Genomic DNA, 24594 nt, shown 5'->3' with positions numbered 1-24594 from the left:
TCTGTTTATTTGAATAATACCTTCAATGGTCTTGCACCTAAAATTAATGGTTCATTGAATCTCGATCGTAGTGATACACATGTTCATGCCAAAAGATAGTAATGATAGCACCACCTACTTGTGGCACTGCCACGTAAGTCATATCGGTATAAAACACATGAAGAAGCTCCATGTTGATGGATCTTTGGGCTCACTCGTTTTTGAAAAGTTTGAGACATGCGAACCATGTCTATTGGTGTATATGCATGAAGAAACTCCATGCAAATGGACCGTTTGGACTCACTTGATTTTGAATCACTTGAGACATGCAAATCATACCACATGGGCAAGATGACTGAAAGCCTCGGTTTCAGTAAAATGGAACTAGAAAGCAACTTGTTGGAAGTAATACATTTTGATGTGTGCAGTCCAATGAGTGCTGAGGCATGTAGTGGATATCGTTATGTTCTTACTTCACAGATGATTTGAGTAGATGTTGAGTACATTTACTTGATGAATCACGAGTCTAAATTATTGAAAGGTTCAAGTAATTTCAGGGTGAAGTTGAAAGATCGTCGTGACAAGAGGATAAAAGATCTATGATATGATCATAGAGATGAATATCTGAATTACGAGTTTGGCACAGAACTAAGACATTGTGGAAATTGTTTCACAACTAATACAGCCTGGAACACCATAATGTGATGGTGTGTCCGAACATCATAACTGCACCCTATTGGATATGATGTATACCATGATGTCTCTTATCGAATTACCACGATAGTTTATGGGTTAGGCATTAGAGACAACCACATTCACTTTAAATAGGACACCACGTAATTCCGATGAGATGACACCGTATGAACTATGGTTTAGAGAAACCTAAGCTGTCATTTCTTAGAAGTTTGGGGCTGCGACGCTTATGTGAAAAAGTTTTAGGCTGATAAGCTCAAACCCAAAGCGGATAAATGCATATTCATAGGACACCCAAAACAGTTGGGTATACCTCCTGTCTCAGAACCGAAAGCAATAAGGGATTGTTTCTAGAATCGGGTCCTTTCTCGAGGAAAAGTTTCTCTTGAAAGAATTGAGTGGGAGGATGGTGGAGACTTGATGAGGTTATTGAACCATCTCTTCAACTAGTGTGTGGCAGGGCACAGGAAGTTGTTCCTGTGGCACATACACCAATTGAAGTGGAAGCTTATGATAGTGATCATGAAACTTCAGATCAAGTCACTACCAAACCTCGTGGGATGACAATGATGCGTACTACTTCAGAGTGGTACGTAATCCTGTCTTGAAAGTCATGTTGCTAGACAACAATGAACCTACGAGCTATGGAGAAGCGTTGGTGGGCCCGGATTCCGATAAATGGCTCGAGGCCATAAAATCCGAGAAAGGATCCATGTATGAAAACAAAGTGTAGACTTTGGCAGAACAACTCGATGGTCGTAAGGCTGTTGAGTGCAGATGGATTTTAAAAGGAAGACGGACAATGATGGTAAATGTCACCATTAGAAAGCTCGACTTGTCGTTAAGATGTTTTTCGACAAGTTCAAGGAGTTGACTACAATGAGACTTTCTCACTCATAGCGATGCTAAGAGTCTGTTGGAATTATATTAGCGATTACTGCATTATTTATGAAATCTTGCAGATAGGATGTCAAAACATTGTTTCCTCGATGATTTTTGAGGAAAGGTTGTATGTGATACAACCGGAAGGTTTTGTTAATCCTGAAAGATGCTAATAAGTATGCAAAGCTCCAGCAATCCTTCTAAGGATTGGAGTAAGCATCTCGGAGTTGGAATGTATGCTTTGATAAGATGATCAAAGTTTTGGGTGTATACAAAGTTTATGAGAAACTTGTATTTCCAAAGAAGTGAGTGGGAGCACTATAGAATTTCTGATGAGTATATGTTGTTGACATATTGTTGATCAGAAATGACGTAGAATTTCTGGAAAGCATATAGGGTTATTTGGAAAGTGTTTTTCAATGAAAAGCCTGGATTAAGCTACTTGAACATTGAGCATCAAGATCTATAAGGATAGATCAAAACGCTTAATGGTACTTTCAAATGAGCACATACCTTGACATGATCTTGAAGGTGTTCAAGATGGATCAGCCAAAGAAGGAGTTCTTGCCTGAGTTGTAAGGTATGAAGTTAAGACTTAAAGCTCGACCACGGCAGAATAGAGAGAAAGGACGAAGGTCGTCCCCTATGCTTAAGACATAGGCCCTACAGTATGCTATGTTGTGTACCGCACCTGAAATGTGCCTTGCCATGAGTCAGTCAAGGGGTACAAGAGTGATCCAAGAATGGATCACAAGACAGCGGTCAAAGTTATCCTTAGTAACTAGTGGACTAAGGAATTTTCTCGATTATGGAGGTGGTAAAAGAGTTCGTCGTAAAGGGTTACGCCGATGCAAGCTTTGACACTAATCCAGATTTATCTGAGTAGTAAACTGGATTCGTATAGTAGAACAGTTATTTGGAATAGCTCCAAATAGAGCGTGGTAGCTGCATCTAGGAGATGACATATAGATTTGTAAAGCACACACGGATCTGAAAGGTTCAGACCCATTGACTATAACCTCTCTCACAAGCATAACATGATCAAACCCAGAACTCATCGAGTGTTAATCACATGGTAAATGTGAACTAGATTATTGACTCTAGTAAACTCTTTGGGTGTTAGTCACATGGGGATGTGACCTTGAGTGTTAATCACATATCGATGTGAACTGGATTATTGACTCTAGTGCAAGTGGGAGACTGTTGGAAATATGCCCTAGAGGCAATAATAAATTAGTTATTATTATATTTCCTTGTTCATGATAATCGTTTATTATCCATGCTAGAATTGTATTGATAGGAAACTCAGATACATGTGTGGATACATAGACAACACCATGTCCCTAGTAAGCCTCTAGTTGACTAGCTCGTTGATCAATAGATGGTTACGGTTTCCTGACCATGGACATTGGATGTCGTTGATAACGGGATCACATCATTAGGAGAATGATGTGATGGACAAGACCCAATCCTAAGCCTAGCACAAGATCGTGTAGTTCGTATGCTAAAGCTTTTCTAATGTCAAGTATCATTTCCTTAGACCATGAGATTGTGCAACTCCCGGATACCGTAGGAGTGCTTTGGGTGTACCAAACGTCACAACGTAACTGGGTGACTATAAAGGTGCACTACGGGTATCTCCGAAAGTGTCTGTTGGGTTGGCACGAATCGAGACTGGGATTTGTCACTCCGTGTAACGGAGAGGTATCTCTGGGCCCACTCGGTAGGACATCATCATAATGTGCACAATGTGATCAAGGAGTTGATCACGGGATGATGTGTTACGGAACGAGTAAAGAGACTTGCCGGTAACGAGATTGAACAAGGTATCGGGATACCGACGATCAAATCTCGGGCAAGTATCGTACCGCTAGACAAAGGGAATTGTATACGGGATTGATTAAGTCCTTGACATCGTGGTTCATCCGATGAGATCATCGTGGAACATGTGGGAGCCAACATGGGTATCCAGATCCCGCTGTTGGTTATTGACCGGAGAGTCATCTCGGTCATGTCTGCATGTCTCCCGAACCCGTAGGGTCTACACACTTAAGGTTCGGTGACGCTAGGGTTATAGAGATATTAGTATGTGGTAACCCGAAAGTTGTTCGGAGTCCCGGATGAGATCCCGGACGTCACGAGGAGTTCCGGAATGGTCCGGAGGTAAAGAATTATATATAGGAAGTGCTATTTCGGCCATCGGGACAAGTTTCGGGGTCACCGGTATTGTACCGGGACCACCGGAAGGGTCCCAGGGGTCCACCGGGTGGGGCCACCTGCCCCGGGGGGCCACATGGGCTGTAGGGGGTGCGCCTTGGCCTATATGGGCGAAGGGCACCAGCCCCAAGAGGCCCATGCGCCAAGAATCAAGGGAGAGGAAGAGTCCTAAAGGGGGAAGGCACCTCCGAGGTGCCTTGGGGAGGAGGGACTCCTCCCTGGCCGCACCCTTCCTTGGAGGAAGGGCCAAGGCTGCACCTCCCCCCTCTCCCTTGGCCCTATATATAGTGGGGGGAAGGGAGGGCAGCCTAACCTAAGCCCTGGCGCCTCCCTCTCCCTCCCATGACACATCTCCCTCCTCCCGCAGTGCTTGGCGAAGCCCTGTTGGAATCCCGCTACTTCCACCACCACGCCGTCGTGCTGCTGGATCTCCATCAACCTCTCCTTCCCCCTTGCTGGATCAAGAAGGAGGAGACGTCGCTGCTCCGTACGTGTGTTGAACGCGGAGGTGCCGTCCGTTCGGCGCTAGGATCATCGGTGATTTGGATCATGACGAGTACGACTCCATCAACCCCGTTCTCTTGAACGCTTCTGCGCGCGATCTACAAGGGTATGTAGATCCACTCCTCCCTCATTGCTAGATGACTCCATAGATAGATCTTGGTGACACGTAGGAAAATTTTGAATTTATGCTACGTTCCCCAACAGATGGTCCATCAGTGCCATCTGAACCATCAATGTGAAAGTCATTGTTAGTAGCTTTGGTCTCATCGACCATCATTTCTAAATCTAAATTATCAGGGAGAACAATCTCCAGATTATCATCAGCAAACTTAAGGCAACGATTTTCTCCTCATCAATCATATCCATGACAATAACTACTTGTTCTTCGATGTTACTACCAATGCATAAATCAACCTTACTAGTATTTGAAACAAGAACATCAGGATCAAGGACAACAAATGATTTACCTTTGAAAGTATTGGGAATTTCCAAGTTCTTCCTCTTCATATATGCAACTGCTTTGTCCATGATCTTAATGTCCCCATGATTCCTAGTTATTGGTTTGCTTGTGAGCACTCGCCCCCAGACAGGAGAATTCTTGACACTTGGTTTTTTCTTCTACACCGATTCCACACTATCCAGAGTTTCCAGCAGATATCTCTTAACAGATCCCATTGCCAAAGCCAGATCCTTAGGAAGACATTGCATTTCATCCACCAAATCTTCCTCCTCTTCATCAGTCTCAACCATTTCAATCCTGCTTAGTTGTTTAGAGCAATATTCTAGATGTGCTGACATGGGATCAGATCTTTCAGAAGGAAAGGGTTTTGCAGAGTGGGTTTTTCGTTATCTGCCTCCTTATTCTTCTCGGGGGTTTTGCTCCTAATCTCTTCCACAAAATGCTCATGTATTGTATCCAGCATATTGGGTGGGTGAAATTCCACTGCAAAAGCAGCTCTCTGTGAATTTGACTGACTAGAACTTGCAGCCAGAGTATTTTTGGGAGGGAAATTTGCCTTGTCCAGCTCATCAATAGGTTCTCCCATGTCTTCTCCTTGAGATTTATCTTTGTTTGACATGTCCTCATTATTATCTTCATCCGCTTTCTCCATATTGTCTAAATCTGGGTCCAGATCATCTCCATCAGAGTCCTCTCCCAGTTGTTCAAACCCTTCAACAGTGAAGAACATAATGTATAGCTTCCTTTTCATTTCAACTAATCTCTCAAAAGGAATTTTCCTGGGATCTCTACAAGCCACTTTCACTCTGATATTCTCATAGAATCTCTTAAATATACCATTCAAGTCCACATCTACCAGGATCCCAAAGCAAGCTGTAATCTGGGCAAACACCTTCCATGCACACCACTTTGGAGGAATCCCCTCAATTTGAACACAGGCCTCAGTAAGTGCTCCAAATTCATCTAGCATTCTCACCCACTCGCAGATCTTGACAGAAACACCATCAATTGGAAGCTCAAATGCAGGAAACTCTATCAGGTCTTCAACATTTTTCCAAGGTGGAAATCTCAGCAAGAATTTCTTCTCTCCCAAGTCCCTAATCTGCCAAGGCCACTCTTTGTTTTTACAAAAAAATCCATTGAGCTGAATCAGCAACTCTGAGGCAGAAACCTCACCCTTAACCACTTTGAGAACTGCACAATTCTTGTAGTTAAGCCAGCTTAGCTCTGAAGCAGTGGGACACATCAATATGGTAAAACCCCAGGCCAGCCGCTGCGCTACCAAAGTAGGTCGTTGTAGGATGTGGTTTTGCCCAGGCAGCGCAGTTGTTGACATTATGACCTCCCGCGCAGACAAAGCACTTCTTTGGCTCAATGCAGTTACCCACATAGTGCCCCGGCCAACTACAGTTAAAGCAAGTCATCTCCTTGTACCTTGGGTCCAGAGTTTGAACTGTAGCAGCAGGAGGAGGAGGTGGAGCTGGGACTGCCGCATCGGCCACTTGCTGCTGCTGGATCCCACGCGCCGCCTGCTTGGGAGGCTGCTGCCCCGGCTTGGCAACACCCGCCAACGGAGCAGCACCTCCGGTCGGTGGAGCCGCTGTCTTCCCATCTTGAGGAGCAGGCTTCTTCCCTGGTGGCGGACGGCATTGCCGCTGCCCTCCCTGCCCCCGCTCCATCACTGCCTTAACCACCTCAACAAACGATCTAGGAAAACCTAGTTTCTCGGTGGAGAGTTTAAAGATAGTAGGAGTTGGATCAAATCTGCCCACCGCCTGAATCGGGAAACAATCTTGCGCTGTGAATTTTCTATCCCTAAACAGATCTTTTCTAACCCAAAACAATTTGGGGATTGCAAAGTTAGGGTTCGGCGGCGACCGCCTCTCTATATGTAGGCGCTGGCGGCGGCTAGGAGAGGGAACCACCCAAAGCTGGCCATAAAAATCCGCCACTTCCTCCCCGTCCCCGCTAGTAGAAATGGAAAGCGTATTTTTATGACCCATTTTCTTCCCAACCACACGACCCGAAACCAACGGTGGTGGTTGTGGGATCGGCCCTGTCTGTGGGACCTCCAGATTCGAACCCAATCCTGCCCCTCCCGCAGAAGCGAGCTCGTCGGCGGCGGGTTGGCTCGCCGGACCCGCAGATTCATAAGAATCTCTCACTGACTTAGGGAAAATGGAAGTGGAGTCACAAATAATTTCACAAGGGACAACCCTATCCTCCTTAATGATCAATTCAGCGCACAGATCACCATCAGATATCGAATGAGCATAGGATTTGGGTCTGGATTTCCTCACCTTGTCAGGGAGATGTGGGATCTCCCCGCGGTTGCCCGGCCATGGTGGAAGGTTGAGGAAGCACGCCTCGCCCCTTGTCGGTGTCAAAACCGGCGGATCTCGGGTAGGGGGTCCCGAACTGTGCGTCAAGGCCGGATGGTAACAGGAGACAAGGGACGTGATGTTTTTACCCATGTTCGGGCCCTCTCGATGGAGGTAATACCCTACTCCTGCTTGATTAATATTTATGATATGGGTAGTACAAGAGTAGATCTACCACGAGATCAAGGAGGCTAAACCCTAGAAGCTAGCCTATGGTATGATTGTTGTGTATGGAGTTGATGTCCTACGGACTACAACCCTCTGGTTTATATAGACACCGGATAGAGTTAGGGTTACACAGAGTCAGTTACAATGGTAGGAGATCTTGAATATCCACATCGCCAAGCTTGCCTTCCACGCCAAGGAAAGTCCCTTCCGGACACGGGACGAAGTCTTCAATCTTGTATCTTCATAGTCCAGGAGTCCGGCTGAAGGTATAGTCCGGCCACCCGAACACCCCCTAATCCAGGACTCCCTCAGTAGCCCCTGAACCAGGCTTCAATGACGACGAGTCCGGCGCGCAGATTGTCTTCGGCATTGCAAGGCGGGTTCCTCCTCCAAGTCCTTCATAGAAGATTGTAAACACCAAGAGTAGTGTTCGGCTCTGCAAAATAAGTTTCCACATATTGCCATAGAGAGAATAATATTAACACAAATCAAATCTGCTGACGTATTCCGCAGTGCGTCATCACACTACGGCCAAGTCCTTTACTCGAATCGTTTTTACTTTTCCACCTCGGCACATTTTGCGAGGCGGTTTCCTTGGCACGTCTTGTCAAAGCAGAGATCGTGTACCCCTTTTACGGGTTTCTCATCAATACAGACATGGGTAACCCAACCGTGCCCATTAGCACGTTTCCTCGAGTAAAGACGAGTCCCGAACGGTTGCGGGGAGGGCACTTGGTATTCAACCTCTTATAAAGAGACCAAGGCCTTGCTCCTTTTTTCAATCTCAAGCGAGTTCGTCCGTCGCCTCGAGTTCCAACACCCTAGGCTCCAGATTTCAGGCGCTTCGGACCTTCGACGATGTCCGGTTCTGACCTTCAAGGCCGATGGACGCCCTCCTCCGTCACGGAGGAGGACGTACTAAAGTTGAGGGAGGCTAAGTTCCTGACCGGCAAAATTTCGCATAGGTTGCCTGCTCAAGGGCAGGTCATTCCCAGTCCCCAGCCCGGTGAGAGCGTGGTGTTCATGTCTCACTTCCTTCGGGGGTTGGGCTTCCCAATGGATCCCTTTGTGAGGGGACTGCTGTTTTATTACGGGCTGGAATTCCATGACTTAGCCCCGGAGTCCATCCTCCATATCTCCTCGTTTATTGTCGTGTGTGAAGCGTTCCTCCATGTTACCCCTCACTTCGGATTATGGCTCAAGACCTTCAAAGTGGAGCCGAAGATGATCAAGGGACGGCACGCAGAGTGCGGAGGCGCTGTTATAAGCAAAAATGCTGATGCTCCATGGCCCGAGGGCTCTTTTCAGGAGGAGCTAGGCTTGTGGCAACGAGAGTGGTTTTATATCACCGCTCCCCGGAGCACCAAGTGGGTGGCGCCTCCTGCCTTTCGCTCGGGTCCCCCATCACGGCTAGCGTCATGGGTCAACAGAGGGTTAGATTGGGGTTTGCCCAAAGATGTGCCCTTGTTACAGGGCCGCATTAAGGATCTCTTGGAAGGAGACCTCAGCCTGGTCAAGGTGACGCAGGTCATGCTGATTCGCCGAATATTGCCCGGCAAACGTCGCTCCCTTCGCCTGTGGTAGTTTAATCCAGAGGGACCGCGAGCTCTCCAGAATTTCATGGGCGCCACGCCCGCGGAGATGTATAAACTGTTCTTCGAATCACAATAGATGTGTCCGGATTTAACCGAGGACGCAGGCCTAAGCTGCAATCGCCCGGATAGTCAAGTAAGCAACCTTGTGCCCGGACCTTCTATCCGTATAATTGTCATAAACTTGCCCCTAAAAGAGCCGTCCTTTTAAACAGAAGTGGATAGCGAAGGCAAAGCTGATCAGGTGTCCGGCTCCCCTTCCCGAAACCAGGCCGGATCCCATGCTGGTCAGGATGCTGGAGATAATGCCTTTGGAGGGAAGCAAGGGGGAGGACAAGGAAACTATGGCCTCCTCGAAGGAGGCTGCTCCGAAGGGAGGAACCGACAATTCCTCTCCTAAGGGGAAGAAGAGAGCCGCCTCTGACGACCCGGAAACCATGGCCTCGAAGCGGGGGAAAAAATCCTCGTCAGAGGGTCCGACGCCGGGGAGTTCCTCGGCCGGACTATGCCCTCAAGGGGATCAGCCCTCCAGCGAGCCGTAAGTAGAGAAAGATTTTCCTTTTGAGGGGTGAGGGAAATCCTTGATTTATATCTGAGAAGATTAACCGAATTTTTACCTTGTAGCTCGGACCTCAGCCCTTCTCAGCAGAGCTCGTCTTCGGGGGATCTCCTTCCGGAGATGATGGAGAGCGGGACGCCTCCCCCTGCCGTGCCGCCTAGCGAGGCGGGCGACCCTGAGGTGTCGTCGCGGAGGGTTTCTCTGAATCCGACAGGGGCGGAAGATAGCTATGTGGCCCCCCGAGGTTGTCCGCGTCCGGCCTTCGAAAGAGGTCATAGGACAAGTCCGGCACCGTCTGGTGCTCGGCCGGAGGAGCTAAAGATTCTGCTGGGGCGAGCTTCTATCTCGGAGGAGCACCGTGCATTGATGGGCACGGTGATTGGAAGGATCTAATCCGTAGAGAGCGGATTGCATGAGGCCGTCAAAAGTTTACTGACGGGTTTTGAGGTACATTAGATAATGTACACTTTTGTCAGTTGCGCATGAATAAGATGCGCCCTGTGTAGATAGTAGCCCCTAAGACTCTGCGCGTCGTCAAGAAATGACGGCACGCGGAGGATCATAATCCCAGGTCTAAGATGTCGCCTTTGAATGTAGGCGGCAGGGTGTCCGGAATCGAGCCGAACTGATGATTTTGCCGAACTAAAGCGGCAACTGGACGTGGCAGATGTTGACGTTGCACTTGTCAACAAGCGGCTTGATGAGGCTCAAGGTATGTAATTCCTCGGGCGGCATCAGGTAAGAAGGGTTTTATGCCAGTGTCTTACGATGTGTGTGCTTGATGCAGATGGTGCGGCTGCCGTGGAGAGTCTTAGGGCAGAACTTGCCCGGGCTAAAGAACAAGCCAGAGAAAGTGATGCGGCTGCCACGAAAGCCCTTGAAGAGCTGAGAGCCGAACAGGCTGCTCATTGCCGAAGCAAGGAAGAGATGGCCGAGATGGCCGAAAAGTTAAAGAGTGCTGCAGACCATTGCAGACTTCTTGAGAAAGAAGACCAGGCGAAACAGACGGACTTAGAGAAGGCCGTTGCCAATGCCAAGGACGCGCGCTCTGCGATGAGAGCTGCGAAGGAGGAGCTGCGTCAGGCCGAACAGATTGCGGCTGGAAAGCCCTTTATGCTGCGAAGGAAATTTTGCGATCCGAAGTTTGCTCCATTGGACCGGATGTGGAGTGTGGAGGATACCTATCTGGATTTGGCAGCGAGTGCTGCTGATGCGACCGAACACTTTCGAGATCAGAAAGATCGCGAAGTGGAAAAGCTTTTCTGGTCGCAGTTTCACAATCCAGAGCGTCCACTGGCAGTGGACGATCGTTTGGCTCAATGGGCCGAACTGAATAGGTTGTCCGGACTCGCCATGAAGTACGTCATGGGTCATCTGTGGCCGGGGAGATCGGAGCCGAAGAGTTATTTCTGCTTGGTGCAGCAATTCCTTGACGCGGTGCCGCGTATTAATGCAATGAAGAGGTCAGCATGTATAGAGGGCGCAAGGATGGCTCTTGCCCGTGTCAAGACATACTGGGCAGAGATGGAGACCACCGTTGTTGCGTCCCGAGATTCGGACAAAAGCCGAGTACCCTCCGAGCACTACTTTCAGGAAGTCCTTGAAGGCGCTCGTGTAATAGAGACGCAATGCTCGAAAGATGCTATGTTATGATAGCATATGTAATTATAAAGTAATATTTTGATAAACTGTAGTGACCTTTTTATACTTGTGCCTTCAAGTATTGGGAACACCTCCTGTGCGACCGTTTTAAGATATATATATATATATATATATATATATATATATATATATATATATATATATACAAAATCTGAAAGATGGCAGTCGTTGGCTTCAACCCCCACGCACATAGTGCGGGGGTGCTCGCAGAAGACGCATTTTCACACTTAACCCAACGTCTTGGTCCTACAAAGGAGGTGATAGCGCAGCGGGCCAAGCAACCGGACTATAATGCTTTAACACTTTCACTTAGCCATAGGAGCTTGACAGTGAGACTATTTAGGTAGCCCCTTGGTGGCGACTGCGCTCGCCCGAGTTCGGGCGCGTATGTGCCTGACCAGGAAGCGGCCCTTCGTTAAAGCGGAGGAATCCGATAGATTCTGATAGGTCATCGAGTGGCTGACCAGTCTCACGCTACATCATGACAGTCAATTTTCGGCTTTCTCTACTGAGGTGCTCGCCCGGCCGAACCGGGGCACAATCGCAGTAGTTCTCCTGGTGCTGCCTTAGCCGATAGAGCGGAACGTAAGGTAGCCGAACTCAGGAGCCGGGCAACCCAACATTTGACCAAAGACATGATTCGGAGCTGATGCATATAATGCCAAAACTCGCGACGCCGAACACTCCCTAAGGTGTTCAGTCTTTATGAGTGTGGGCGAAACAACACTCTTTATTAAAAAAGCCCCTAGTGTCCAGGTACGTGCAAAAATTCTGACGTGGCCACATGCCAAGACACCAGCCTCCTCCTTGGTTATATCAAAAAAAACCAGGGGATGTGTAGCAACAAGAGACAGTAAAAAAGGTTTACGCAGGGTCTTAATCTAAAAAGAATCCTTTAGGATGGGTCCCTACTGCACGTCTGCGCCTGTGTCTCCGTTGTGCCGTATCCTGGACAGGCGCCGCACGACGTTCATCTGTAAAAGAGAGGAACTGAGTTGAAAACGGGTCGTGCCGAACAGAAGTTTAAAATAAACAAAGTATAAAGTAAAATATATAAAATTGAGCTTTATTGTCTCTTATTATATATGCATGGAGCCCCTAGTGGGGGTATATGGCCACTAAGCCCGCATCAATGATGATTTTGTCCCGAACTCGTCTATCCGCGTTCATGGTATTTAATGACCTATTCCAAAGTTTTTTGGCCGGTGAGGCCATTTTACTGTGGGGCTGTCAAAGCGGCCGCACAGTCCTCTGCTTGGGGAGGCGCACTTTAGTGCTTCCCCTTCAAAGAGATGATGCCTTGTGGATCGGGCATCTTAAGCGTGAGAGATGCATAATGCGGTATTGCGTTAAAGCGGGCGAAAGCTTCGCGTCCCAGTAGTGCTTGATAGCGACTTGAGAACGGGACGATGGAAGGTCAGCTTTTCACGGCGGAAGTTATCAGCAGAGCCGAATATAACTTCGAGCCGGAGAAAACCCATACAATGGGTGTCCGGACCAGGTGTTACCCCTTGAAAGGAGGTTTTGCTGCGGCGGATTCTTGCTGGGTTTATCCCCGTGTGATGGATTGTATCCTAATATATCAGGTTTAGTCCACTGCCGCTGTCCATGAGGACATTTGAAAACTGGAGTCCTCCAATTATTGGATCGAGTATCAAGGCAGTCCAGCCTGCATTCTTGATATTTCTAGAATAATCTAGCTGATCGAAGATGATTGGTTTTGACAACCAGTGGCGGGACCCTTTGGGGATAGGTCGTGTGGTGCGTACCTTTATGGGCGTCGCATGTTTTGTTATGTGAAGTAAGTTTACTGTTTTTACTTCTTGTGGGAAGTTCTTTTGTTTCCTGGTGCTCTGCTTTTGGGGTTCGTCCTCGTCTTCGCTTGGTGTGTCGAGCCCCTTGTGTTCGGCATTGAGTCTGCCGGATTGTTTGAAAACCCAACAATCTCTGTGGGTATGGTTAGCAGGCTTCCCGGGAGTACTATGTATCTGACATATCTTGTCCAGGATTTTATTTAAGTTGGATGGATCGTCCCTGTTATCTTGGAGGGGCGGTTTTGTCTGATTTTGTCGCGAGCCTTTGAATCCGGCATTGACTGTCGTGCTCTTCGGACTTTTTCCTTAGTCCGGCGACGGTCCTTGTGGCGTCGCGGTTTTCTGTTTCCATCCCTAGTTTCGGATGTACTTGGGTCGCTGGGGCTGCACCTTGCCAACCAGCTGTCCTCTCCTGCACAAAAGCGGGTCATGAGGCTTGTTAGTGCGGCCATTGTCCTTGGCTTTTCTTGGTCGAGGTGTCTGGCGAGCCATTCATCTCGGACGTTATGCCTGAAAGCTGCTAAGGCTTTGGCGTCCGGACAGTCGACTATTTGATTCTTTTTAGTGAGGAATCTATTCCAGAACTGCCGAGCTGATTCTCCGGGCTGTTGAGTTATGTGACTAAGATCGTCTGCAACCGGAGGGCGGACATAGGTCCCTTGAAAATTTGCTCGGAAAGCATCCTCAAGCTCTTCCCAACTTCCAGTTGTGTTTTCAGGAAGGCTTTTAAGCCAATGCCGGGCTGGCCCTTTAAGCTTAAGGGGTAAATATTTTATGGCGTGGAGATCATCTCCTCTAGCCATGTGTATGTGGAGGATATAATCCTCGATCCAGACTCCAGGGTCTGTTGTTCCATCATATGCCTCTATGTTTACGGGTTTGAATCCCTCTGGAAATTCATAGTCCAGGACCTCATCGGTGAAACATAGGGGGGTGTGCGGCACCCCTGTATTTGGGTGTGCCGGATTCTGATGATGGCTTTATTGCATTGCTTATGAGAGCTTGCTTTCTTGGTCCATAAATGGACCTAACTAGGCCATGATGCGAATCCTTAGGTGGGTCGCATGCCGATTTAAGTGCGGCGCCGCTTGCCGCTTTATGGGGTTGTCTATCCGACCGTGTGGCTTTCTTATTTTTTGAATGCAAGGGCTCTAGGGCCTCTTCGTCGAATTCAGGCAGTAGCTTTCTTTTCGGATAGCTTTTAGTGCGGCTACCGTCGCCGTATTTATCTGCGGTATTGATTACTTTGCTCCATCTAATCTGGAGTGCATCTTCCGCTGTTTTTAGCTTCCGCTTCTGCTTTTTCAGGCTGCGTGCAGTTGCAACGAGCCTCTCGTGGAGATTCTTCTGCTCCATGGGTTTATCCGGCGTGAGGTCGTCCGGAATGCCATTTTCGCCGGAGGAGGGATGTTCGGTTTCTCTATCCGTGTTGCCCTGTTCGGACGGTTGCTCTAAGGCTTGCTTGTCGTCTACCGGCTCGTCCTGCTCTATGGCTGGGTTTTTATCGAGGCGGGGCTTGGGTCGGCGTTTACCCCGACGCTTTGATTGCTTTTCGGGGGGTCGATCTCCCGTTCCATCCCCTTTTTCCTCGTTGTCGCTTCCTTTAGGGGTATCCACCATGTACACATCGTGAGATGAGGTGGCTGTCCAATGCCCTGTGGGCGTTGGTTCATCGGTATCTCCTGCATCGTCATCCATGTTGTCGATGTCTCCGGAGTCGAAGTTGAGCATGTCGTTTAAATTGTCGACAGTGGCTACCAAGTGGGTGGTGGGTGGGCCTTGAATTTCTTCATCGTTCGTATCCCATCCTCGCTGACCGCAGTTCGGCCAGGGCTCTCCTGATAAAGAGAGAGACTTGAGAGAATTCAGGATATCGCCAAAAGGCGAGTGCTAAAAGATGTCCGCGGCGGTGAACTCCATTATTGGCGCCCAATCGGATTCGATCGGCAGGGGCTGCGGAGTGTGGGGCCGGCGTTCGGCTCGATCGCCTTTGAGATCGCAGCCCCCGAGGTGACGGGCAACCGCTCATCCTCGATTGACACAACTGGCTCCGAATTAAGGGTCAGAGCTGGTGCGTTTGCGGCCTCCGGGATACTGTTCGGTGACAGAGCTAGATCATGCCCCGCGAGATAGTGCGGCGCGCTTGGTTGTGGCTCGAATCCGTCGAAGATCAAATCTCCGTGGATGTCTGCCATGTAATTTAGGCTTCCAAACCTGACTTGATGGCCAGGGGCGTAGCTTTCGATCTGCTCCAGGTGGCCAAGCGAATTGGCCCGCAGTGCGAAGCCGCCGAAGACGAAGATCTGTCTGGGGAGAAAAGTCTCACCCTGGACCGCATCGTTGTTGATGATCAAAGGAGCCATCGGGCCTAAAGGCGACGACACAGAGGAACTCTCAATGAAAGCACCAATGTCGGTGTCAAAACCGGCGGATCTCGGGTAGGGGGTCCCGAACTGTGCGTCAAGGCCGGATGGTAACAGGAGACAAGGGACACGATGTTTTTACCCAGGTTCGGGCCCTCTCGATGGAGGTAATACCCTACTCCTGCTTGATTAATATTGATGATATGGGTAGTACAAGAGTAGATCTACCACGAGATCAAGGAGGCTAAACCCTAGAAGCTAGCCTATGGTATGATTGTTGTGTATGGAGTTGATGTCCTACGGACTACAACCCTCCGGTTTATATAGACACCGGATAGGGTTAGGGTTACACAGAGTCGGTTACAATGGTAGGAGATCTTGAATATCCGCATCGCCAAGCTTGCCTTCCACGCCAAGGAAAGTCCCTTCCGGACACGGGACGAAGTCTTCAATCTTGTATCTTCATAGTCCAGGAGTCCGGCTGAAGGTATAGTCCGGCCACCCGAACACCCCCTAATCCAGGACTCCCTCACCCTCCCACGCCGCGCCCACAGGTTGGAGAAGCCCTGCAGGGCGTGCACGCCGGGCTCCCCTCGATTCAGGGGACCCTGGGCAGGACGGTCCCCGGCGGCAGGTACTCTGGTGGTATGTTGGCGATCTGCAGCACCGCTGGAGGCCGAATGTTGAGCCGCGACGGGTTCCTTGTCCTGAAACTCGCCCACTTCGCCGCCTACCTCAAATCCGTTGACTCCGCCTCCTGAATGGCCCAGAAGATGAGCTCGTAATCCATCCCCCCATCGTCGCCGGCGAACCGCGCGCGTTCCTCGGACATCGCGTGCTGGATGACCTCGATGAGGGTTGCTGGCTAGACGTCGCAGTTCGGGAATCGCTCCCTCACCACGCGAATCATCTTCGCGTGTGCCTCTGGCGTCCCCCGCTCGGTCACTGGCAACCGCGACACCGGCAACTGCGACACCGGCACCGGCGGCTGGGAGACCATCGGCGCCGCCACCTGGTGATTGGGGCGCACCCGCCACGCCCTTGTTCCCTTCCGCGAGCCCCCCACCATCTCTCTCGCTCGACTGGGCCGTGGGATCTGACGAAGAGCAGCCGCCAGGGAAGGGGGACGATGGGGCGAGAGGGGGAGGGAGGCTAGATAAGCCCGCGCGGCCATTAATGGCGGTGGTTGCGGCGCCATTACTCGTGGTAGGTGAGGCGGGTGGTAGGCGCCATCATGGCAAGTCACGGTCTTCTTCGGCTAGCTAAATAGGGCGGCTGATTCGGTGGGAGGTGACGCCAATTCCTCCCGCCGCTTTTTTGAAAACACGCGCGAGCTTGCGCCATCTCCGTGGACGCTGGAGGTCAGCGTCGCGTCCCCCTACATCACTCGAGCCTCGATCGCTGGAAATGGTTGATTCGGCCGTTCTTAACGGGTCTGACAGATAATTGCTTTAAGTTTCATGCGGATCAAAATCTGGTACAGATCAGACAACCAAATAATCCAATTTTTTTCTCACGGACATGATTAGGCTTGTTGCGAGCAACCACACACGTCATTGCTTCCTGGACCAGCGAGGCTCCCGTGGCCGTGGGTGACGCGGACCAAATCCAGTTTTTAAAAGAGTCAATTACATTGATGATGCTACAACTTGGCGTAAATGGTCACTTTGGTGCTAGAAATTGCGGTGTACATCGAAGTGGTGAAAAAACTTGGCTCAAATGTGCAAATACAGTGCTAATCGCGTGGGTATACAAAATCTGCGCTGACTAGGCACATGGGTCCCACTGTCAGCCACTGGACCTGAGAGAGGGGTGCGTGTGGCCTGCTTTTTTTGAAAACTCCCTCAGAATATCTTTTTTTTTGAAGAAAGATCCATATGGAGGCAGGAAAAAGGGGATGTCAAGACTCGAACACGCGACCAAGGCAAGAGAGCATACCTGCGCTACAAGTTAGCTGTTCCACTTACGACATGCTCAATGGATAACTAACCTATATGTATTCAGCAGGTTCTTTTTAGCAACATATATTTAACAGGTACGCATCTGAAGTTTGGATGGCCTGCAGATATTGCGGCCCATTGTGCACTAATTTTTAAAGATATATTTGTAAAATGTAAGTTATAAAAATTATGTTTAAATATTTGTGTGCTATAAATTTTATAAATACAAACCATGATTAGTAAATAAAAAAAATTAAATACACATGCATGTACTATATAAATATCTAGTTAATACAGAAATTTTAAATGTACATTAAATAAAAATGTTCATGTGTTATTTTCAAAACAATCATATATTTCTTTTAAAAATACCATGCATCCCAACAAAATTACTTATTTTTAATACGTGTTCATGTATTATTTCAAAACACATCCGTATATTTAAAATAATATTTATGAATTGTAAATATCTTTATATTATTTAGAATGATAAATATTATTTTAAAATTACATTTAAAAATTATTTTTATTATAAAAAAATTTCAATAATTATAATCACATTTGCATAGTTAAATTTTTATAATTAAAAATATACATAAGTCATGAGTAAAAATATACCAGTAAAAACTGTTGATATGGATATTTAATCATGTATATAATATTAAAAATATATATTGTTTTTTAATATAAGTCATTAGTGAAAAATATACACTTGTGCATAATTATAGTTGCTAAGTAAATGTTTGTATTCATCATTTTAAAATTTAAATATAAGCCATGAGTGTATACTTTTTTGTATTCATTAAACATTGTATATAATACACATTTTAAATGTCCGTATTAACTAAATATTTTATATATACACGGGTATATATTTCACTGTTTTTTATTTACAAATTATTGATAACAAAGAAATATTGGAACATAATTTTTATTACTTATGTTTTAAAATATCTTTTAAAATAGCTTGTGCAAAATGGGCTGCAATATCTGCAGCCCACCTAAGGTCCACATGCGTCTTTGCTAAATATTTATAAAGTTGTTATCTTTAGAGAATGAATCAGTATATAGGTTTTACTGGTTAGCCAGTTGTTTTGGTATTTTCTTTTAATATTGACAGGCGGGACCCACTGGGCATAGAGAGGAAAAATGGCACGTCCATATGGTCTTTTTTGTCAAAATATATTTTTTGAAGGGATTTTCGAAAAAAAACATTCTGCCTGGTTCACGGGCTGACAACGGACCTCACGCGCCTGGTCAGCACAGATTACGTATATAAAATGGAATATGCACTGTATTTGCACATCCAAACTAAGTTTTTGCATTTTTACACCATTTCAATATACACCGCAATTTTTAGCGTCAAAGTGACCATTTACGCCAAGTTCTAGCACCGTCGGTCTAATTGACTCTTTTTAAAACACAGCACGCGCACGAGGGCGACTATTAATTGCAACTTCAGCGAGCACGCTCCCCGTCCCATGGAGCCAGAGCCACATCACCCTCGGCGCGCTCCGACGGCCGCCATGGATCCCCCGTCGCCAGCGGGAGCGAGGCCGGCGATGTCCCACTCCTCCGCCTTCCTCCTCCCCTCCTCCGCAACCCCAGCCGCCTCAGCGGACGCGTACGCGGTCGTCGTCCTCAACCAGCGCCTGCCCCGCTTCGCCCCTCTCCTCTGGGACCGCGGTAACTGTCGCCACCAGCCCCACAGCTTCCCCTATGCCCTGTTAGCCTCTTCGTGGTTCCGTCGTCCTCAAGATGCTTATGTGCTTCTCTGTCTGTGCAGCGCAGGTGCGGGTGTGCGCCGACGGGGGCGCTAATCGCGTGTTCGACGGCATGCCGGAGCTGCTCCCCGGCCACGCCCGCGACGATGTGCGCTCCAGGTAATGCGATCCGTCGGACATTGCATATTCCGCGTTTGTCTGTCGGCCTGTCGGTCAGAGGGACAGGGATGTGCACAAGAACATTCCTGCTCGGGTGGTGGCCATTCGGTGTTTTGGATTGGTTTGGCCGCTAGAAAAAGTAGAAACAGTCCAACCAAATTCGACAATTTATTTGTGTAGTGCAATCTCTATTCTGCTTGTGAGCCTGACTGGTCGCTCCATGCATGCTCACAATGTGCTTGGTGGAATGCTTGGGGTTGTTATGTTTACCCACTGCCTAAAGTGCTTTCAACTTTCAAGTAATGCTAGAGAACTCGACAGGTGTACGTAATCTAGTATATTCATGGAAAGGGGATTAGAATTTGCGGAAGTGATTGGTTAGAAATAAATCGTAACTTATTTATAGTGACTGTTTGCCTTTCCCAGTCAGCAAGAACCATCTAGCACTCATGCTTGTTCTGACGTTTGGTGGCACTTCTTCAGTGGATGTGTTGGTAAATCCATTTTTCTGGTTCAGCTTATTAGGAAGTGGTTCATCTTACATGTAAAACCTCCCTCTTACTGGCCATGAGAAGCAGCAGTGTTAGTAGGAGTAGTGGTTAATGCAATAACTCACTTATTTTATGAGAAGAGGTGATGTTAATAGAGATATTTGTGAGCTAGTAGTAGCATTTTTTATACCAAGATTTTTAACTCCACCCAACCAAATGTTCAAATCACATTTCATTTTTTATTTGAAATTTCTAATGGGATTGGGATCTAGGAGATGATCATGACTCAGACCTTCTCAATTATCGATAGTCGGAAATCAATGTTTAAGACTATGCAGTACTTTTTCAAACCATCATATTATAAATTTTCACCAAGCTGTCACTTGTTTTTGTGCAGATACAAACCAGATGTAATCAAAGGGGATATGGATTCAGTGCGACCAGAAGTGAAGGAATATTATTCTAATTTGGTAATTTACTTTTTTATTTTCCATTTAGTCCTTATTAACTTACAAACAGCATGTGTGGGACAAGTAATATTTGAACAATGTTATTTGGCTAGTATAATCATGAACTGGTGTCTCAGAAATTTAGCACAATCTGATTATTTTGTACTCGTGGTGCCTCATTAGTTTGCAGTTTGCAGTGTTCTCTTGGCTGATGCATAGTACTGAAGCGTTGTCTAGATACAAGATATCTAGCAGCTCTCTAGTTTAATAGTGCTATCGGTTATGTGGGAACATGAAAACTGAGAGAGAAAGAAAAAAAATGACGAGTCTCTGGTTCTGGAATCTTAGTTATGCTTAATTTAGCAGATTCATAGTGCGAACATCCTTCGCTGGCATTACATTTGAAGAAACAAACAGTATTTACATGATTGTTGAATGTTCCCCATTTTAACAGCTCCATGATAAGCTACACTGCGAATTCAATTCATGCTAGAGTGACATGGTTGGTGTAGTGCAGATTCGGGATCTTCTTTTTCTTCCTCCATGAAATTTCTTAGATGAAATCTCACATGTAAATCAATTTAGCATGTGTGTGTCCTCAATTGCGGCTTTCTAGTAATAATTGTACCCTTTTATATGAACAAAAGAACAGCACTAGAGTATGTTGGCTTAAATAAGAATGTTTTGGTATGTTCTTATTTCAAATATGAGGCAGCTGATCATATTTTCTTCATAATTTAGTCCATTGACTTCCAGCATGGCTCTGCTTTAGTAGAAACTAGTGTTATGGCGCTGCTAGAAGGAGGGCGCGAGAGGGCCGGCCGGGGGCCTTTTGCCCACGGCCGGGCAAGATGGAAGGTATTTCCTTCTTAATTCTTGCTTGATTAGATTGATACATCTCCTCTCTTTATATAGAGAGGTTTACTTGACTCCCAAGCAAGGCTTACTTGACCCCTAAGAAAGTGACCCTTATCTCTAATTAACCCTAAGACTAACGGGCTATACCGCCAGCCCAGGCCATTAGGCCCATTACGTACTCTAACACTACACCCCACCTGGACATGCAGCTTGTCCTCGAGCTGCAGCCTAACCAACTTATAACCATGACTCGACGCAACACAGACCTAACACCTAAAAACAAGCCTTTTACATCTCAGCTTGTTTTATTACTCTCAACCTGAAATGGACTGGGATGATTTATTTTGGACCTCTTAACAAAAAGTGGATACCATCCGCACGTCGGACGTGCACGTGTACAGCCACCTGGATCCCATGGACACCATCTGGACAAAAGGAGTGCATGTGTATGGCCACCTGGAAGTGGTCGCAAGAGCGACCAGCAGAGGCGCCCTTGCGGCGGCCGGTGGCGGAATGCAGTGGTGCTACGCGGTGCGCTCCTGTCGGTAACACCATGCCTTCTCCCTGCCGGACGGCTGTTGGTCGGCACCGCACATAGAAGAGTGGAGGGCTGTCGATGGAGAATGGCGAGGAGGGGTGCGCCTCCCCAACCGTCGATGTCGCAGACTTTGAGGGCGCTGTCCGTGGGGAAAACAACATGCCCAAGATCCCCGACGCAGTGGACGAGATCGAGGTCCTTTGCGCAGCGAAGCGCAACTGGGAGGAGCGGCAGCTGCAGACCACGCAACTCCCGCACACGCCGACGCGCTAGGAGGCCGTGTGCAGCAGCCTGCAGTCTCACCGCTGCCGACACGTGGCGGGTAGTGATCCAAGCTGCAAGCGGTGACGGCGACGGTGGGAACTTGATCTGCTGGATGGGGACGCCCTGGGGAAGTGGTGATGGCGACGGCGGGAACTTGATCTGGTGGATCGGGACTCCCGTCGGCGCGGTCGATGCGGGGTCGGAGCTGACCTGCGATGGCTGCTGCAGTTGCAGTGGCTGCTGCGGCGGAGTGCCGGGCGCGGCGGAGGTCGCCAGGAGCGGTGGCTGCCACTGCAGCCAGGGCGGGGCGGTGGTGGCGGTGGATGGCAGCTGCTGCAGTGGCCCGGTGAGCGCGGCGGAGGCCACCTGGTGCGGCGGCTGCCACGGCAGCCAGGACGGGGCGGTGGTGGTGGTGGATGGCAGCTGCAGCAGCCCGGCGGAGGCCGCCTGGTGCGGCGGCTGCCATGACAGCCAGGACGGGGCGGTGGATGGCAGCCGCGGCGAGCGCGGCGGGGGGCGCCTGGTGCGGCGGCAGCCACGGCGGCGCGGTGGCGGTGATGGGCGGCACAGCCGGGTGCAGCCCGTAGGACCCGGCCAAGAACAGGCGGATCTCCTGGACCGCCTGTATTAGGTCCCGCAGCGTCCCGAACACCTCCGGGGTGAGGACGACGGGAGAGGGCGCGGCGGAGAATCCCAACGCGGGCAGGAGCGGGGCGACGGTCGTGGTGGTCGCCTCCGACGAGGTGACCGGCAGCGGAAGAGATGGGTTGGGCGGCGGTGAAGACATGATCGAACCGAAGCTAGCTGATACCAAATTGTTATGGCGCTGCTAGAAGGAGGGCGCGAGAGGGCCGGCCCGGGGCCTTTTGCCCACGGCCGGGCAAGATGGAAGGGATTTCCTTCTTAATTCTTGCTTGATTAGATTGATACATCTCCTCTCTTTATATAGAGAGGTTTACTTGACTCCCAAGCAAGGCTTACTTGACCCCTAAGCAAGTGACCCTTATCTCTAATTAACCCTAAGACTAACGGGCTATACCGCCAGCCCAGGCCATTAGGCCCATTACGTACTCTAACAGGTAGAAAGAGCGCTGATTCTTGTGACCTTGAAATATCTTGTTTCTTCTGAAATCTGAAATCCAATATAGATCATGTAAGTTATCATGCTGATATCTATGTATGCAAAAGTTCATATAGATCAAGCAAGTTATTGCTTCAGTCATCACATGGCAATTAATATATTGAGACATGACTTTCATGCAGAACCTTACTTGAAATTAATTCCATCTTATGGCAAGTCTTATTATTTGATCAACCACAGGGCACCAAAATAGTTGATCAATCACATGATCAGGATACCACCGACTTGCACAAATGTGTAGCATTTATCACTGACAATTCACCTGGCCCTGACAAATCGAATGTAAGCTGCTCTAGCTCAGTAATATGAAGTCATTAACCCTCAAGTTATTTGATTAGAATAACACATCGCCATGTTTACAAATATATACCGCCTTGTCTTTAATGACAGCTATGCATCCTTGTCCTCGGAGCACTAGGAGGTAGGTTTGATCACGAAATGGGAAACATCAATGTACTCCACCTCTTTCCAAACATTAAGATCGTCCTCCTATCAGATGATTGCCTGATCTTTCTGCTCCCAAGAACGCACACTCACAACATCCACATTGAACGATCAGTTGAGGGCCCCCACTGTGGGTTGATTCCCATTGGCGCACCTTCGACTAGCACCACGACCACGGGGCTCCGGTGGAATTTAGGTAAGTGTTTCACTTGGTCAATATCCTGTGGTGTCATACAGCAGCAACTGATGTTTCAATGCATTTTCTCGTCAGATAATACTCATATGAGCTTCGGTGGATTGATTAGCACATCAAACACAGTTGATGAGGACCAGGTTATGGTCACTTCAGATTCTGACCTGATCTGGACAATATCGCTCCGGCACTGAGTTTTTCGATGCATTTTCTCGTCAGACAATACTTGTATGAGCTACGATGGATTGATTAGCACGTCGAACATTGTTGATGAGGACCGGGTTATGGTCGCTTCAGATTCTGACCTGATTTGGACAATATCTCTCTGGCACCGAGCTTATGCTAGGCAGAACGTTTTAGCTATCGCCAATTGTCTCATCTAATTTATGTCTATGACCACTACATCCAGCAGTGACGTGATAAATTCTGGCGTGTTAGAATTTCAAGCCTTGTAAATTTTCAATTTGTAATTTGGTAGCTTTGGCAATTAAATATATTTGCCCCCGCGTAAAAAAATTGGTGGTGTGCCTGTCAAAATCTATATCTGTTAATAGGTTGTGAAAATACAGTGGCGCAGTTTGTGGGTTACTCTGTTCAAGCAAACTTCTCTTTTTACACACCTCTTGTACTTCGGTAGTCTGGATTTGCGTATTCATTTCAGAGCTCCATCCAACTAGACCACAAGCCACAAGAGACACGATCAAACTCATAGCACGCTTCCATGAGTAAGGTTGTTAGGATCCTGGGTCTAGGTAAGATGTTTTGCTTGATGGTATCAGATATTCAGATCACAGGATTTGGTCAGGAGCATGACGATTTGCTAGGTTTTCAGAAGATCGTAGGTATTTATATAGATAATGTATTTTTATTCTTGTGAGAAACACCGATTATAACAAAGAAAATGGATTATGTACATGCATACCAGTTGCTCTCCCCGCCTCTGCAAGTATCATCCTATGATATAAAATTTTCATATATATATATATATATATATATATATATATATATATATATATATATATATATAGACAAAAGCAAACCTATGCAACAATCTTGTGGAGGTAGCAATCATAGCCACATGTTGAGCTTGGGATCTGGTCCAAAACTTTCCCCTGTTAG

The 24594-nt window shown here is 47.9% G+C and overlaps 1 protein-coding gene and 1 pseudogene across 3 annotated transcripts; one reads left to right on the top strand and one right to left on the bottom strand.

Annotated features, from left to right (window-relative positions):
- Positions 1-4893: 4893 nt before the first annotated feature.
- Positions 4894-16106, bottom strand: LOC147991454 (uncharacterized; annotated as a pseudogene).
- A 2544-nt stretch (positions 16107-18650) lies between these two features.
- On the top strand, positions 18651-23868 carry LOC125514749 (thiamine pyrophosphokinase 3). Of its 3 annotated transcripts, XM_048680113.2 has the most exons (8): positions 18651-18900; positions 19001-19097; positions 19986-20058; positions 20779-20895; positions 23019-23120; positions 23229-23259; positions 23335-23478; positions 23554-23868. In XM_048680113.2, the coding sequence occupies exons 1-8, from the start codon at positions 18696-18698 to the stop codon at positions 23667-23669; spliced, it is 885 nt and encodes a 294-aa protein (XP_048536070.1). In that variant the 5' UTR covers positions 18651-18695; the 3' UTR covers positions 23670-23868. The 3 variants fall into 3 exon arrangements, with proteins under 3 accessions (XP_048536070.1, XP_048536062.1, XP_048536077.1); XM_048680105.2 differs by having other exon boundaries at positions 18655-18900; positions 23229-23478; XM_048680120.2 differs by lacking the exon at positions 20779-20895 and having other exon boundaries at positions 18656-18900; positions 23229-23478.
- The last annotated feature ends 726 nt before the right edge of the window (positions 23869-24594 follow it).

This window comes from Triticum urartu, chromosome 1A (genome assembly GCF_056163025.1).
Source record: "Triticum urartu cultivar PI428250 chromosome 1A, HENAU_Tu73, whole genome shotgun sequence".
Lineage (NCBI taxonomy): Eukaryota > Viridiplantae > Streptophyta > Magnoliopsida > Poales > Poaceae > Triticum > Triticum urartu.
Note: the sequence above shows the minus strand (reverse complement) of the source record. Positions and strands in the feature narration are given on the sequence as shown.

Bases quoted from the DNA above. Each gene is read 5' to 3' on its own strand.
- LOC125514749 (XM_048680105.2), top strand. From the start codon at position 18,696: ATGGAGCCAGAGCCACATCACCCTCGGCGCGCTCCGACGGCCGCCATG. The intron at 20,059-20,778 runs GTAATTTACTTT...TTCATAATTTAG, and splicing joins AGGAATATTATTCTAATTTG to TCCATTGACTTCCAGCATGG. The intron at 23,479-23,553 runs GTAAGTGTTTCA...TTTTCTCGTCAG, and splicing joins GGGGCTCCGGTGGAATTTAG to ATAATACTCATATGAGCTTC.